Below are 17,915 nucleotides of genomic sequence, written 5' to 3'. Positions count from 1 at the left end.
ATTTCATTTACAACAATACAACTATTTAAAGAAAATAAAAAGACATGTATTGAAAAAAAATAATTCCAAAATCCACAAACATCCATACAAGATATGGACTTCCCATGTGAGTTTTGAGTTTGTGTGTATTGAAAACTATATTTTATCCTCAATATTACGAGGGTTCTTTTATATTATTCGTTTTTAATATATATATATATATTTAGATTTTAATTTTATTTATTGTAAGAAAGTTAATAATTAATATACTTGAGGTTTGATGATAAAATGGTTTCACAAATAAATGATATGTTATAATCCGGTTTAAAAGCTATCTGGGTTTGGTGATACCCATTACCTGTTTATTTTCTTTATTATAAAATTGTTTCTTAATTATAAATAATATATTTTTTGAAATAAAATAGGATATTAATTTTTGGTATATCCCTATTTTAAAGGATTTTCATATCAAATATTTGATGAGATTAATTTTTAATATAATGAAATGTTATAACCCGTTTAAGAGCTATCTGAGTTTGGTGAGACCTTTACCCGTGAATTCGGGTCAAATGCGTGAGAAGCCTTCATTTACAAATAAAACAATCTGATGGCTTGAGAGAATGGTTGTTTTACATTTTTCTTTTTTTTTAATATTTATTTTTTGGATTTTAATTTTCTTTATTGTAAGAAAGTTAATAATATATTTAGCTTTGATGATGAAAGGGTTTCATAAATAAATGATATGTTATAACCCGTTTAAAAACTATCTGGATTTGGTGACCCATGACCCGCTTATGTTTTTTACTATAAAATTGTTTATTAATTATAAATAATATCTTTTTCTTTTTAAATTGGATATTAAATTTTAGTATATCTCTATTTTATAGGATTTTCATATCAAATAACTAGTAAAATTAATTTTTAATTTAATGAGATATTATTACCCGTTTAAGAGCTATCTGATTTTGGTAAGACCCATACCCATGAATTTAGGTAAATTAATGAGAGACCTCCATTTAAAAATCAAGCAATCTGGTGACATTCACAAAAGAGGGGAGCAACCATATCGCGACACATGGGATTTTAGGGTTTTTATTTAGATATATTATAGATTAGATATAAAAAATAATATATATATGCTTATACATACATATAGATATATATGTATGATAAAATAATGAAGTATTGATCACTATGACTAGTTGACAATGAACTAGTTGACAATGAACTAGTTGAGTTTAGTTTAAACCGAGTTTAATTTACTTATCTATATTTCTTCAGAAATCTTACATGGAGACAATGATTCAATACTACATCAATTATCAACTGCATTTGTAACGAGGTACAAGTTGAATTCACATGACACTACTATTAATTTTTTTAGATATTATATTATGTTATTATTTTTACCACAAAATAAATAATATTAATATTAATGTACTATATGACATTAAATGTATAACATGCATCATTTTTATTTAATATTTAATTCATTTATGAGTTTTTCATTAATATTAATTCAATTTTCTTTTAATATTTTATTCAAATTTAATATTATAAAAAAAATACAATATATACATTTTTTACAGCATTAAGTGAGCCAATAATATTGTTAGAAAAGTTAAAAAAAACTAAAGCATCATGTACAAACACATAAAGCATGTTTTCATGTTATAGTACGACCCATTTCATACTTACAATATAACCTATTCTATTTTAATTAAACTTATCATTTGCACCTTACACTTTTCCGAATATATAAATTTTTTTAAATTTTCTATTTAGCCAATTACAAATTGACAAGTATTCTACTCATACTTTTTTTTGTTATTTTATAACTTTAAAAATATAAAATTTTATAGGAAGATACCACTTTAACGTGTTTATTTTTATCTATGTTTCGATATAAGTTTTGTTTAAAATAAAGTTGCATGTGAAAATGTACAAGTCATCTAAGCATAGATGAACAAACCACTAAGGTTTTTTAGTTTTTTTTTTGCGTGGGGTTTTACCGTTACAAATAGGTTATTCTTTTCTATGATAGTGTTTTACGTTTCGAACTATATTTTGTTATATCAAGTTTTAACGTGCCAAAATGTCAGGACCGAGATCTCATGTTACACTACAACAGTTTGACAAAAACACACACACGAAATCAATATATGAAGACCCACTGACTATATCAGGCGGAATCAGCTATAATCAGGATTTTGGAATAGCTATATGATCGTCTAAACACTCACAAATATACTTAAAAGATTTCCAGTATATTATAATATTCACTCAAGAACAGTAGAAGTATTTAGGGTTTGCATAGAACGTCTAGGGTTTCGTATTCAATGACGGCCGTACTAGGTTTGCATAAATGAGGTCTTAGTCTCTCATTAATCGTTTATGCACGCATACCCCTGATGTAAACATAGTAGGTTTATCGCCCATAGACGTTCCTTCTAGAAGCCCTAATGATTACAAAATACAATCAAATTAAATACAAGTGTAAACTAGATATTCGAGTATGATATATCCTTGTCGAGCAGACCTTGTAACATTGAGTATGCTCGAAACATGTCTTCAAGCAACCTTTACTTATAATATTTTCCTTAAAAAAATATTATACTTCAGCAGACTTCAATCTTCATAACTTATCCCAACTTTGCTCGGACAAATCCCACGAGCAAACATATTCTTCTAGATCACTTCAATCTCCACTAAGGTTTATTGAGAACAACTCCAGTATGCTCGGGTACTGAAACTTGTTCGAGATTGAACCATGCTCGAAGCATTACTTAGAACATATTAAGACCACCCTTTTATTGTATCCATGCTCGACCCACCAAAATACTTATAGACTTTGAGATCAAGTGTTTGCTCGAATAAAAAACTGTGCTTGATGAAGAACATCCTTGCTCGATGAAGTGTAGCTTGCTTGAAACTTTCAACACTTAGAAAAATTCCAGAAGATAATCTTACACGAGTAAGATATCATGCTCGAGCTAGAAAAAGTCGTGCTCGAAGGTCCAAACTTGCTCGAGTTCCATACTTAGCTATTTTCTGAGGAGGTTGAGAAGATTCCACTCTGTCTAGTCAATTTTTCGACCCAACACAAAACTCCGAGTTAACGCGTTGCGACATGCGTGCACGCTTCAACATTTTAACATTTGTTTTTTGTATGGTTAACAACCCTTCCGTAATAAGCGGGTCCTAAGTATATATATACACATATCTCTTTTTCCTTATTGTTAGCTCTCCTTATTGCAATACGCGGGGTTTTTATACCTAGTATATATATATAGAATGCTCTATTATATTTTCTTGTTTAAACAAATATATAAAAGATGGATATTCAAATGCTCATAAATCCCCTTTTATATAACGACTAACTCATGCACAATCTAATTTTATACATTTTTCATATCATAGATTTGAACAATCATCACTTAAGAATAAATATCCTTTTCCAACGCCTTGGTACCACCAGTTCATCACTAACAAACTCTGGTTACAAAGCCCAACTAAAAATTAATTCAATCTATTCACAAATAAAGCTTTAAAAACATATTAGCCTAAACTAGCTTCACACAAACTGCAAGTGTACCAGTCGCGTGTAGCACAGACCAGGAAGTCCGAATATCGAACTCAATGGCACGTGAGGTGGCTCAGATACTAAACCCTAAATAAGTACTGCCTATTAAAATATATTTTACTTTAATTTAATCTAACTTTACTAACTAACTAACTAACTGACATACTTAACTGAAGAAACTTAACGGAGACTTAACTAATATGAAGGAAGGACTACCTAGGTAAGAATCCTATTTACAATTCAACGGCTAATGGAATTTGAATGATCACACGACACCGGGATCTAAAGATTAATCTACTAAGACTCGCTAAAGCTCGTTAGATCACCTCTCGGTCTCACCAACAAACCGTACAAATTTCAGACGATTGATTAAACGCATCGGGATAAAAAATTGCTAATGTGATTCCCCAACAAACCATACAAATCTCGCTATATCACCTCCCCGTCTCGCACATATAACGCATGGGCTTCTTGGCTCGACACGGTCGTGCCACTCCTTGCACAGTTGTGCATATATGGGCAAAATCTGGTTTTTGTCCTAGAACACCATCTTTTCATCATTTATTCGTCAAGCGGAAGACCGGACCTGCAAATTCACAAATAACTCAATTAAGTACCAAATACAATGAATTTGCATGGAATTTTAAATAAATATGGGGTTGATTTGATACTAAAAGATGAACTCTTTGTGCTACATCAAGACACAAGATAACTCAACTCCCTATCACCTCTTGGTCTTAAGGAAGATGAACCTACTAATTTCTAATGGACCAAAAGCTCACAAGACTCCTATGGAGTACTAACTACAACAAGATAAAAGTACATAAAGTCTAAGGCCTACCTATAAACCCTAACTGGGATATACTAAATCAAACAATCAAGACGCATGGGGAATCACAAGCAACCAACTCAATAATCTTAGTAGCTAACACAACCAAAGTCAGTATTTAACAAAGGTTTTTAATAGCAACACATCATGTGATCAAATAAAATCGAATAAACCGCTAAACAATGCCAGTAATCATCAAACCTAGGTTGAACAAAGGATTTAGCTACTCATGATCAAAACCAGAACATAAATATTAATGTTTTTTATAATGTCCATAGTCTGATTACAAAATATTGAGCATAAAACCAAAACACAACTTACGGGACTCGCTTAACTCTTTAATTCTTCAACCGATTGATTTTCAACGAATCCATAAGCTTGTCCCTCTCCAAAATCTCCCTAGAACTATTCTTTAATGACTGGAATGCGTGGTATCTTGTCTAGGGTTGTAAAAGTGGCCGAAATAGGTTTTAACCAATTTTTGCCAACAAAGGGTGTAACATTTGTTACTTTTCAAACCCGAAAACCCAACCCATTTCGAATTTTCGGTTTTGTATAATATATATATATATATAATATTCTCAAGTTTCGTTTCATGTAACGTTCGTTAATTTTTATTTTATTTGAATTTAAATGTACATTTGCATTCGTTAAACCGACCTGATTTGTCATTTTAATGTAATCTTGTTCGTCTTTTATCATATGTTCATTTTCTATTCGTATTGAATTCCGAGGATTTACGGTTATCATTTGTCGCTTTCAATTCATTTTGCGCAATTAACGAAAGTTAACGTTTTAAAGTTAAAACAATTTGCAAACTATGCGGGTAAAATATAAAAATATCCAAGTTGTATAAATTCTATTTCAAATAGATCACACATCAAGGTTCAAGGACTAAAGAGTAAATATATTTTGAAAACTGATCCGTTTTATTAGTCAATGTGATCCATTTAGTTATACATACAATCATATGTTACATATTTCGTATGTAATAGCTTTTCCTAAAGTTATTTAAATATATTAACCATTACTAATATACGCGTGTGTATATCTATATAGGGTAAGGATCCTAAGAAAACCATTGGGTTTTTGAGAACCATTGAGAACCAATTTGGTCCACGTATATAGAAAATCAGGGATTTTAAAAAATAATGGTAGTTTTGTAAATATGAACAACCTAGAGGGGCAATTATGGCTTTTTGAAATATGAAATCAAGCATCCTCAATGAAATCAAAATTGATCTGTCCCCAATCTCTCCAATACGAACGACGAATTTAGGGTTTTCAAGGGTACAACAATCAAATAGCTGTGATCCACCATATGAATTTTGAATTATTTAGTATTTCATTTGGTTTTTCACATTTTTGTTAATGGATCGGGAAAAATGGACCGGTAACCGCTTCAACCACCACACCGACCCAAATCGGCCAGCCCATTGAAAAACGATCCATACGCACCTAACTGGCGAACTGAACCAGCCCATGAAAGTTGAGATTATATTAAAATCATACTTATGACATATATATAATATATTTAACCAAACTCATTACACATGTACAAATCACTTGCACCAAGCCTGCACCTTAACTACCATAAGCATTCAATTATAATGTAATACTCAAAGTTCTTAATGCCAATAAAGAAAATTGAAAAACACCACATACAATAACTATTATTTTATTTCATTGATCACTTGGATTCGGTCAACTTCACGCTGAAATCCCACAGTTTCTTTGCTAGTTCGGGGTCTCGTGCAAGCCCGCTTGCTTTACTCAAGTTGCTGTCAGCAAAATACTGCCCACTAATGCCCTTAAGTTGCGGGTGCAATGCTACATAGCATTGTGTTGCAGCTCCCTAAATAACCATCAATATTATTAGTCACATAGTATCCTTAACCAAACAAGAATATACAAACATAAAACATAAAAAAAAATAAACTTTTTTTTTCAAAAATCATCGAACCTGTGGGACGTTCTTTAAGAAACTCTGAACGGCGCTAACAAATACAGCTGCACCAGTCACATAAAGCATAGAAACAATTAAAAGATGACAACTTTATGCATAAAATTTTTAATCTTAAAATATGCATGAAAATGAAAGAAAAAGGATTGAGACATACAGAAGAAACCGCCATGGCGTGCTAGATTCGTTTTAATAACTCCAGGGTGCAGTGCATTCGCGGTTATGTTCACTCCCTCTTCCTGCAGACGGCGAGTGAGCTCAAACGCGTGCAATGCATTAGCGAGCTTTGATTGCCCATAAGCGTACAACGGTTTGTAGCTGAAAATCAAATCACATGTAAAAGACATCAATCCTTAAAATGTAATCTCAGCGCATGTATCTAAATGAGTCAAACGGGTTGACGGGCTATAATTGTTAGTCAAACAGTAAACGTGTTAAATAGGTCAACCCAAACACAACCTATATATTAAACAGGCTAGCTATGGCAACATATTTCGTGCACCGTGACTAACACATTTTTTTAAAAATATATTTCATTGAATAAATTTAATATTTTTACCTCTTTTCGTCATTGAGTTTATCGAACATAATTCCTCCTTTGTATGTCACGCGATGGACCTCGGAGGAAACAATAACTATCCTTCCTTCTTTCCCACTTTCTTTCGCAGTCTTTTTCATCGTATCCAATAATAAGTTTGTCAAAAGAAAGTTACCTAGAAAAAGAAAGGAATTTTAGCGTTTAATAACATGTTTGACACGAACAAAAAATATATAACATGACTTAAAAACTATAAAAACTTGACAATGTACATACCAACATGGTTGGTTGCAAACTGCAATTCTATGTTGTCTTTGCTGAGAGTAAAAGGTGGAGTCATAATCCCTGCATTAAGACTTTTGACACCAAACATGAATCATATTAGTTCTCTTGTGTCTTGCAACAATGAATGTTTTTTTTTTTTTAAATAATCTATTAGAGTTTTTTTTTTTAATAAATAATAATGTAATTAGTTGTCTTACACCAATATGTTTAATGGAAGTCCTTTTGAACAATATTGTGATGCAAATTTTCTAACAGATTCCTGTGAGCTGATATCCAACTCCATCACTTCAAGTTTTGCATTTGGGATTTTTTCTGCAATGGATTCTTTTATTTTGTAACCGGCCTCGAGATTCCTGACCGGCATAACGACTTGGACACCACGTAAGGCCAGCACGCGCGCGGTTTCTAAGCCGATACCGCTTGTAGCGCCTGAAAGTTGCATAATCCATTGTTAAATATGCATATGGTTCAGAATTCTTTTTAAAAGTTATGATTTGAAATTTAATAAAAACCTGAGTTATATCTAACAAACTTAGTGAAAAAAAAATATACAATTATATAGAAACTAACATATATATTGAAAAGAAAACATTTTTTTGACTTAGATTCTAAGTTCTAAAAAGTATAATAAATTAAATAAAAAGTCCTATGGTTTATGTAACACAACAGGATATATTAATATTTCATTTCCGGAATATATGTCTATAACTATTTATCATGCATGTTCATCTTTATTATTTTAAAATTTTAATATAAACTAATGATCTTTAAAAAAAATTATTTCAAACCGCTAAAACCGGCCTGTTTGAATTGTCGTTTCTCAAGACATGATCGGTTTGGTCTGTCGTTTCTCGAAACCATAATAGTGGTTTGGCCTAAAAGAGTAAAATCTATGTGAAAACCTACATAACCTGATCACGGTTAACAGTGTGACTGTTTAAATTATTAATTCATAACAGAACACAATTATTATCTTTTTTAAGTGCGAGTGGAGCAGGGCTGTCATTTTTACACATAAACCCAAATCCGAAGTCAACCGAACTCGAATTAGAGAGAACCCAAAAAAACCCAAAACCGACCAACCTGAATTTTAGATGGGTCGATTATCAGGTCACTTTTTCCCAACAAAAAACCAAAAAAACCCGACGAATGAAAAAAAAAACCCGAACATATTTTGTCTTTTTTTTAAGAGATATGTTTTGATTTGGAGTTTTTGGTATTTGAAATATTAAGTTTTGGGACTTTTGAACATTATCATATCATAATATATAAATATACAACGATGTTTGAATTTTAATGATATTTTTTTTGTAGCATGAAAAATAATGATAATATTTTTTGAAAAAAACTTATTTTTTTAATTTTACATCTAAATCCGAAAACCGGACAACCTAACCTAAACAGGACCAACCCAAACTTTAAATGAGTTGGTTGTCGTGTCACTTTTTTTTCAACCAAAAACCCGAATTACCCTACCCGGAAAAAAAAAAAAAACAAACAAACCCGAAGAACACGCCTAAGATGAAGCAGTAAGATTACCGGTAACAATAGCGGTAAGACCGGTTCCATCAACTCCTTTAGTAACATCTTCAGCTGTCGAAGAAGCAGCAAATCCTGATTTGCCTGTGAAGATTGAAATCCAAGTCATGTTTTTTAAGTTTCTTGTGGATTAATCGTAAGAAAACACTATGTTTTTATTTGTGCTACAACTTGTAATGCACTGCAAGTATATATATATATAAGGTTGCACACTTTGGAAAAAAAGAATATTATAATCATTTAATGGTTCACATTTCACACATCATAGGAGTCACATATTTGAAGAATATCTAGAAGATTGAACTGCATTTTTCAGGCCCTTCAACTTTTAATATTTTAATTTCTTGACCCTCCAAATTTTGTGTTTTAATATATTCCATCAACTGGTTGATATGATATGATATAATATAATTATAGAAAACAATATAATATGGTGTGAAATTATATGGTAAGATTCAATATGATATGATTTGATACAATGCTATACAATATGATATGGTATGATACAATAATAATCAGTAAAATTCTAGAGTTTGAAAATTATTAAAAAATATATAAAAAGAAATAAGAAAAAACCTGATAATTGTTGTTTTGAAAATAGCATGTTTAGCAGGGCTAGGCTCGACGGTGGGCGAGCTGCACCTGCTGCAAGTCACGTTTTCTCCGAGGGCCTAAAACTTTATATATATTTGGGGTGGCAAATGTAACCCATGGGTTGAATGAGTTGTAATAAAATTATATAATAGGTCAGAATATGTCAAACTAAAAAAAGAAAATAATTGAAATTGGTCAAAACGGGTTGACATTTCATGAGTTTTTTTTATGGAACAAGAAAAACGGATGAGACTTTTTAGTTTTTTTACTTTTTTAGTTTTTGATTTATATTTCGAGTTGTGATTTTTTAATTATTTTTTTAATATCTTAGTGAGGGGTTTTTGAAATCTCAACCTATTTTGACCCATTTCAAAACCCTCTAATTAAAAAATTCAAAAAAAAATTTAAAAAATCATAACTTGAAATATAAATCAAAAACTAAAAAAGTAAAAAAACTAAAAAGTTTCCTCCGTTTTTCTCGTTCCATAAAAAAAACCCTCAAGAAATGTCAACCTGTTTTGACCCGTTTTCAATCATTTTCTTTTTTTTAACTTAACCCATTCTGACACATTATATACATTTTATTATAACACATTCAACCCATAATTCACATTTACCACCCTTATTTAAAAATATAAAACCTTGTAAAAGTAATCGGATCCTATAAAAAGTTTAAAACCTTATAGTTATTGAGCCCAAATAAGTTTTTCGATCCATAAACCAAGTAATTGGCCACCTTGTCCTCCACTGTCGAGTACACCCCGTTATTGACCACCAAGGTATGTTTTACTATTATTATTTTTTATTTCTTAATACGCTTAATTTATCTCCAACATATAGTTTTTAATTTAACCGTATATTGGGTGTTTATTATTTGTTGAGCCATAAATTAGATGTATAATTCGTTACTTTTTAGGGTGCGCTCGCTTCACATAATGGAATAGAATTGGAATTGGAAATTACATATGATTTGGAATTGGAAGGAATTGTATTTGGAATCTAAACATTCCAATAGGAATTGGAATTGGAATTGGAAGGAATTGAAATCCAATTACATTCTTGGCATGCTCGTTTGACAAATGAACTGAAATCTATCACCACAAATGAATTGGACCCTTTTTGTATTTTTTTAACGAGGATAATGAATAAAAGATTTTAATTTTTTTAGATTTTTTGTTTTTTATTTATATTTTGCGTCATGATTTTTTTATTGTTTTTTTAAGGGTTTTCTGTTAATATCAAAAACCCCTAAAAAATATTCAAAAATAATAATAATAAATTCACAACTCAAAATATAAATCAAAAACAAAAAAAATAAAAAAACAAAAATGTTTTATTCGTTATCCTCGTAAAAAAAAAAAGAAAGAGAAAAAAAAAACATTGAGAAAAGATTCCAATGAATTTACTTCAAATCCTCCACATTTTCGAAGGATTTGGAATCTCTTTATTTAAAGGAATTTGAAAGAATTGGGTTCCAATTCCAATTATGACAACCGAACACACCAAAATGAAATTAAGATTCCAATTCCAACTAAACGAGCACGCCATATCATAAGATTTTAATTGTAATTTCTTTGAATTTCAGTCAATTCTGTAAAACGAACGCGCTCAGAGCATATAAATGGAATTAAGGTCTAATGGGCCTTTTTCTCTTGGTTCGACCAAGGCATATAAACCTGAAAAGGGTCCAGGATAAAAGATTCAACAGGATTTAGGATTAGCAAGTCGCAACACAACTAACTAATTGTTGTTTTAAAAAAGATGATAATTGTTAAGGGGCTAAAGATATAAATTAGTTTATATGGCACACGTCATTGCTGACTCGGCGTGCATATGAATACGAAAAGTAAACCTGCCCATGATAGAAAGTCAACTTTATATGTGAAGCATAATTCCGGTCAAAGTATTTATTAGTTTATTATTTATACAATTCAATACAAATAATTTGAATAAAGACTCCGGTCAAAGCCTTGCATACTCACGTACTCGCCAAAGCACATTCCTTTTCGGTGGTGGGTATGTAACGCGCTAGGGTTGGGTTTCCGGGACAAACTCTGGTGTAGATTGAGTTTGGAATGTCGTTGCTTTAGCTAGAAACGCGTTTTATTAGATTTATACAATTCAACACAAATAATTTGAATGTTAGGGCTGTCATTTTTAATCGCAACTCGAAATCCGACCTGAATAACTATTAACCCGAACTCAAAAGTGCCCGCACTCATGAAACCCGAACTTGAATAACCCGTAGAGATTAGGGTCAGGTATGAGTACTCGAAATAATTTCTCGAACCCGAATAACACCCCTAGCTATAATAGCATCTATAAAAAAAATCAAAAAACAAAGCTACTAATTACATAGATTAATAAATTATGAATGAAAACACATAATACAACAAAAGTGTGTTTATAAGTTGCTCGCTCCATACATTACATAGCAAGATTATTTTTTATCTCAATCCTTTCATTGTAGTGGATACGTTATTTATGGTGTCCTAGAATTCGAATAGGCCAGAGGTGACAAAATGGTTGGGTCACCCTTAGTTGATCATGAAAGTTCCCTTTTCAGGGTCGTTGTGACATGACCTAACGACTTGTCCATGAAAGAGGAAAATAAACGAAAAACAAATTTGGTGTGGTTGTTATACCGAATTTGTAACATGAGTACACGGATGATGACTTTTTTGGTTGGTGCATTTTATATGCACATGTTATTGAATATCATTTAGGTTAAAAGTACATCAATATTGTTAAATATATTGCTTTGATTTGTTTTTATAATTTTGTAGGTTAGAAAGGAAACAAGGTTAAACGATCCAAATACGTTAACAAGCGTTACTTACAGCATCACATCTCATTCTTTATAATATTATATATCGTTAAAACATATAGAAAATATAAATGTTACACCTATTACAATTTACATTAATAATTCTACTATTTTACCCAGATTTAAACTTCAAACCTCCTCTTTAATGTCTCTACCAAGTGAGTTAGCCCACGTTCGAGAATCAGGAATGCTATTACTCAACTGAGTTCAAACTTCAAAGGGAAAAAATCGTTGGGCTGCCAGGAATTAAAATGGTAATGCATGGATTGCCATTAAAATTTGGTGGGCTAGTTATTGGGCTAAAGAAATATAAATGACCCATGAGAAAATAAAGAAAGTCTATTTCATAATTCATAGTCCTAATGATTTTATTTAATTTGATTTCAGTTTTAACGATTTGTTTGATTTTCATTGTTGAACATATAATTAGTTGTAAACATTGGCATACAATTGTGTTCCAACTCATTATGTGTGTTTGATTTAATGTTAATTCAATGGATAGTTAATCATAAATACGCATAGCCCAAAAATTCAATCCGCGACTAAAAAAACATATTTAAACTCTAAACTTAAATTTTAGTTCATGATATGATATGATACGATCAGCTGGCCGATAATATAATTTAATAGTTAGTCATATTTCATTTTCAAAGTCATTTTATATATAATATTCAACAAACAACATTCTGACTTTTGGTTGCATTTGTGATGGCTTATTTGGCATTTGATTTAATGAACTATTTGTGTAATTTACATATTTTACTTGGGAGTTGTTTTTAACTTAGTTATATATTTTTAATGAATACAAAACAAAACCACACTTATAATTATTATTTTTTAAATAATGGAATACAAACATTACTAAATATGATGAAGTGGTACGTTTAGAATACTAATCAATAATTTTATAATAAAGTACATATTACACAGGTTTAGACGTGTTTTGAAACATTATCCCATGACGAATGGATAACATTTAAATATTTTGTACTGTTAAAAAACACATACATATTTTGTTACTTTCAACATTTTTAAATGATTTTATAATATTATATTAAAGTGATATGCTTTTTTTCTTCTTTTATTGTACACATGATGCGATTGAATATTTAAAGAAGTACATCTAATCAAAACAGCTTTAATATTTATTTATATTTGAAAATAAATAAAGTCATGTTTTTTTATTATGTCAAAATTTTTAAAGCGTGCGTGGTAGTCAAGTGGCAATTTTCTATGACGTGATGTCTATATTGGCTTTTTTATTTTTTAACGGCTAACAAACATATAATACCAAGGTACTTTGTATGAGATGATTCAATGACAAAAGCCATCGTTAGCTGGCCTAACCCAATCATACGAAGCCCTTAAACGCCTCAAAGTTATCTTCAGTTTCGGAGAAAACTCACCGCCCGAAGGCTCATGGTGGTAAATCCCGGACGCCCTCACATTATTATTCTTTATATACGACATTTTAATAAAATTTTAAATATGTTATTAATATTAATATTATTAGCATTATTATTGTTATTTTTATTATTTGATGTCACACAATTTCATTGTAACCTCCAAAGCCGAGGTGGTAACCCCTATTTATCACATCTTCTTTTACTTTCATGTTCTAACAAGATAGTCTACATTTAAATATAGCTAGCTGTCTTCGATAATTTAAATACCTCGGCCAGGCCGAAATAAATATAAGCTAATTTTTTTAAATGACAATTAACGTCATTTTTTCAGTTTTAAATTTAGTTTGGACCCAATAGCTTAAATAGATTTTGAATAAAAAAAAAGTTATGGACCCAATATATTTAACATTAGATCCATACCTATTTATAAAAATATAAATTTAAAATATAAAAAAATTAGCTTCTAAAAATTACGTGTCTCGACCGACCGCCCTATTCATCTACCCTAGGGCGTTGTAGTTAAACCTTCAAATAGTACAAATCTCATTTCCTACATGTATGAAACTTTGAATCTTGATTCAGCTGGTTTTTTATCGTAACCTCATGAATCTTGTCACCTGTCCAGCACAAACTGCAATATATCCGGTTTTGGGTTTTGTTGATTAATATAATATTGAAAGTTCCCGTTTATTTTTACCGATAATCGGTTCTAATGGTTAAATTTTATTGTTTATCACAGTACTTATTTGGAATACAAGTTACCATTACTAATTAGAAACATGCAAAAATGATAAATCACAAGATAAAGAAAATAAACAAACAAATAAAACATATGTTCATCTCAAACATTGTTGATTATAACTTAGCATCAATCCAACACCAACTCAACCCAAGGGTACACAGGTAATTTACACACATTCATCAACATAACACTAGAAGATAATAATAATAACAATAACAACAATCCAAACAACAAATCAAACAAGTACAAGTTTTCTTGTTTTAAGATCTGCTCTTGAAAGGAATGGCCCTGATGACAATCTGGTGATACAAAGCAGCAAGTGCAGCTCCAATGAATGGCCCAACCCAGAATATCCACTGCAAATATTTAAAAAAGAAAATTACCCTTTTGCCCCCATAGTTATATGCACATGTTGACCAAGTCAAAATGTGATCTTGATTAATATTTTGTTAGTAAAAAAGGCTTACATGGTCATTCCATGCATGGTCCTTGTTGTAGATGATTGCAGCACCAAGACTCCTAGCAGGATTGATACCGGTTCCGGTGATTGGGATGGTGGCCAAATGGACCAAGAATACCGCAAACCCAATTGGCAAAGGGGCCAAAATCTGTGGACAGTTCATTTCAAAAAGTCAACAAAAGTCAAAAGGTAAATTGATAGTACAACTTTCGCAAGAGAAATAGTTCTCAAAACTCTAGAAAGTGTTTAAATGACAAGAAAACCATTTATCACTCTTTATTTACATAAATGCCACTCAATAATATATATTATTATATAACTTTTACTACACCAATCATAAATTGACACACCATGGCCACAAAAAGCACTAGCTAATCTCATAGCACATGGAATCAAATCATTTTCACATGCATATGTACAGACAAAAGAAGAGATAAAGACATCCACCTACTCTTCCATTATCATTATCCTCTACAATCATTTATATAATATTTTTTCAGAATATATATTTATTTAATAATTTTATATTCACTTCATCCTCAAATTTTTATGTTAATTTTTATATAAACACGTCTGGCATATAATACGAGTCATATTCGGTTATACGACATATATGATATCGCAGCAAACCACAAATGTCATATTTGTCAAATCATACGGGCCATAAAACAAACGTTTACATCATACGCGAATAAGTTATAGGACCACTGATATATTAGTCGGTTTAGTAAATCTATTAGAGACCGTAAAACACTTTATACCGGCCCCTATGAAAACTAGATAATAATATACAAGGGGAAGAGGACAGATACCGGGACGTGTGAGTCTCTGGCACTTCTTTTGGCATCGGTGGCAGAGAAAACGGTGTAGACAAGAACAAAGGTGCCAACAATCTCAGCACCAAGACCATCACCCTTGGTGTAACCATGGGCTACAACATTGGCTCCACCACCCAAAGCGGTGTACTGGTGTCTACCCTGGAACCCCTTGACCACACCTGCACCACAGATGGCTCCAAGACACTGCATCACCATGTAGAATAAGGCCCTGGTTAAAGACAGCTTCCTGGCCAGCAACAAACCGAATGTCACAGCCGGGTTGATGTGTCCTCCTGTTGTACATCAAATGCTTAGTCTAGCACAAAAATATGATTTTTGAAACACAAAATTAATGTTGAAATGAAGATTTAGCAACAAACAAAAAGTTACTGATTTTATTATTATTATTATTATTTTATATTTTTTTAAGAGAATCTTGAATAAATCATGTCTTCTGTAACATTTGTAGATCAAATGGAAACTACAAAAAAAACACATGTGATGTGATCATATGAGGGTAATTTTAACCTCAAAAACTAATCTTTATTACTCAAGACTGAAACTTTAGCCCAAATATAAACAGGGTTTTCAAACAACAAAGTTAGATTTCAAGAAAACTACAAATAGATACTTGTTGAAGTAATTTTCTTGCTCAAAACTAATCTTTATTACTCAATTTTGAGACTTTAGATCAAAAGAGAAACATGTTTTGTAAAAAAAAACTAAGTTAATTTATTAAGAAACTACAAATATACACTTGCAAGAATAATTTTCTACCTCAAAACTAATCTTTATAATTCAAGATTGAGACTTTAGCTCAAAAGACAAACAGGGTTTATTAAAAAAAATGTGTTAAATTTCAAGAAAACTACAATACACTTGTGATGAGTAATTTTCTACCTGAAAACTAATATTTATAACTCAAGATTGAGACTTTAGCTCAAAAGATAAACAGGATTTATTAAAAAAATATGCTAAATTTCAAGAAAACTACACACACTTGTGATGACTAATTTTCTACCTCGAAACTAATCTTTATAACTCAAGATTGAGACTTTAGCTCAAAAGATAAACAGAATTTATTAAAAAAAATATGTTAAATTTTCAAGAAAACTACAAACACTTGTGATGAGTAATTTTCTACCTCAAAACTAATCTTTATAACTCAAGATTGAGACTTTAGCTCAAAAGATAAACAGGGTTAATTATTATTATTATTTATTTTTGTTAAATTTCAAGAAAACTACAATACACTTGTGATTAGTAATTTTCTACCTCAAAACTAATATTTATTACCCAAGATTGAGACTTTAGCTTAAAAGATGAACATTATGCTAATTCTTAAACCTTTTTTTTCTATTTTTGTTTTTTTTTTCCTAAATTCATATCCATATCATGAGGATGTAAACAAGCAAAATATATATACACATCTTAACTAGATCTAAAGTAATAAAACTCTAAAAATAAAAAATAGAAACATACATACCTGAGATACCAGCGGTGCAGTAGACAAGTGCAAAGATCATACCACCAAAAGCCCAAGCAATCCCTTGAATCCCAACAGTCCCACACTTGGTAGGAGACTTGACCACACCCATGACAGTCAACACAGAGATGTACAAGAACAAGAAGGTGGCTATGAACTCTGCAATCCCAGCCCTGTAGAAAGACCATGATGACAACTCACCAGGCTCAAACAAGGGTGCAGGTGGTGGCTCCTTGTAGTCTTTGTCAGTTTGAGCTGAGGTCCCAATGGGCTGCCTCTCTGAGAACTTGTTGGCTCCCAACTTAACATCTTCTTCCTTACCTTCCATTGTTGTTAGTGACTCAAAGCTAGAGCTTTTTGTTTGGAAAGTGAGTGTGTGGTGAGTGGATAGGCCTTGTGGGGTGTTTTATAATGGAGAACTCATCATCTTACTTAAAAACTTTATTTTTTTTTCTTTGTTAATTTCTAGTCTAATGATTGAGGTTTGAGTTTGAGTTTGAGTTTGAGTTTGAGTTTGAGTTTGAGTTTGAGTATATATTCCACTCCTCTTTTCTATCATATATTGGATTTTATATCGGGTTTGTTTTACATTATTCGTATATAATATTTATATATATTTTTAGATTTTAATTTTATTTATTATAAAATAGGTTAATAACATAATTATGATTTAATTATGAAAGAGTTTCGTAAATAAATAAGATGTTATAATCCGATTTAAAAGTTATCTGGGTTTGATGAGACCCATAACTCACTTTTTATTTTACTATAAAATTGTTTTTTAATTATAAATAATATTTTTTTTTAAATCGAATATTAATTTTTAGTATATCCCTTTTTTATAGGATTTTCATATCAAATATTTG

The 17,915-nt window shown here is 30.9% G+C and overlaps 2 protein-coding genes across 2 annotated transcripts; both read right to left on the bottom strand.

The window, feature by feature from the left end:
- Nucleotides 1-6,038: 6,038 nt before the first annotated feature.
- On the bottom strand, nt 6,039-8,870 carry LOC143577209 (short-chain dehydrogenase TIC 32, chloroplastic-like). Its single transcript, XM_077061108.1, has 7 exons — nt 8,717-8,870; nt 7,375-7,606; nt 7,169-7,248; nt 6,914-7,067; nt 6,512-6,672; nt 6,355-6,401; nt 6,039-6,246 (listed from the first exon to the last, which is right to left on the bottom strand). Exons 1-7 carry the CDS (start codon nt 8,823-8,825, stop codon nt 6,082-6,084), a joined length of 948 nt encoding a protein of 315 aa, XP_076917223.1. The 5' UTR covers nt 8,826-8,870; the 3' UTR covers nt 6,039-6,081.
- Nucleotides 8,871-14,378: 5,508 nt separating this feature from the next.
- Nucleotides 14,379-17,435, bottom strand: LOC143577208 (aquaporin PIP1-2). The gene is made up of 4 exons (XM_077061107.1): nt 17,050-17,435; nt 15,558-15,856; nt 14,753-14,893; nt 14,379-14,641 (listed from the first exon to the last, which is right to left on the bottom strand). Exons 1-4 carry the CDS (start codon nt 17,375-17,377, stop codon nt 14,546-14,548), a joined length of 864 nt encoding a protein of 287 aa, XP_076917222.1. The 5' UTR covers nt 17,378-17,435; the 3' UTR covers nt 14,379-14,545.
- Nucleotides 17,436-17,915: the final 480 nt, after the last annotated feature.

This window comes from Bidens hawaiensis, unplaced genomic scaffold (genome assembly GCF_021521415.1).
Source record: "Bidens hawaiensis isolate Kalapana, Puna unplaced genomic scaffold, B.hawaiensis_p1.1 tig00028494_1, whole genome shotgun sequence".
Taxonomy (NCBI): domain Eukaryota; kingdom Viridiplantae; phylum Streptophyta; class Magnoliopsida; order Asterales; family Asteraceae; genus Bidens; species Bidens hawaiensis.
The sequence above is the reverse complement of the archived record's forward strand: the minus strand, read 5'-3'. Positions and strand labels throughout refer to the sequence as shown.

Excerpts from the sequence above, each read along its gene's own strand:
- LOC143577208 (XM_077061107.1), bottom strand. The coding sequence starts at position 17,377 with ATGGAAGGTAAGGAAGAAGATGTTAAGTTGGGAGCCAACAAGTTCTCA. Across the intron at positions 14,894-15,557 it reads CCAGAGACTCACACGTCCCG|ATTTTGGCCCCTTTGCCAAT; the intron begins GTATCTGTCCTC and ends AACTGTCCACAG. Across the intron at positions 14,642-14,752 it reads ACCATGCATGGAATGACCAT|TGGATATTCTGGGTTGGGCC; the intron begins GTAAGCCTTTTT and ends AAATATTTGCAG.
- LOC143577209 (XM_077061108.1), bottom strand. The coding sequence starts at position 8,825 with ATGACTTGGATTTCAATCTTCACAGGCAAATCAGGATTTGCTGCTTCT. Across the intron at positions 7,607-8,716 it reads TCTTACCGCTATTGTTACCG|GCGCTACAAGCGGTATCGGC; the intron begins GTAATCTTACTG and ends TGCAACTTTCAG. Across the intron at positions 7,249-7,374 it reads CTTCCATTAAACATATTGGT|TCTTAATGCAGGGATTATGA; the intron begins GTAAGACAACTA and ends TGGTGTCAAAAG.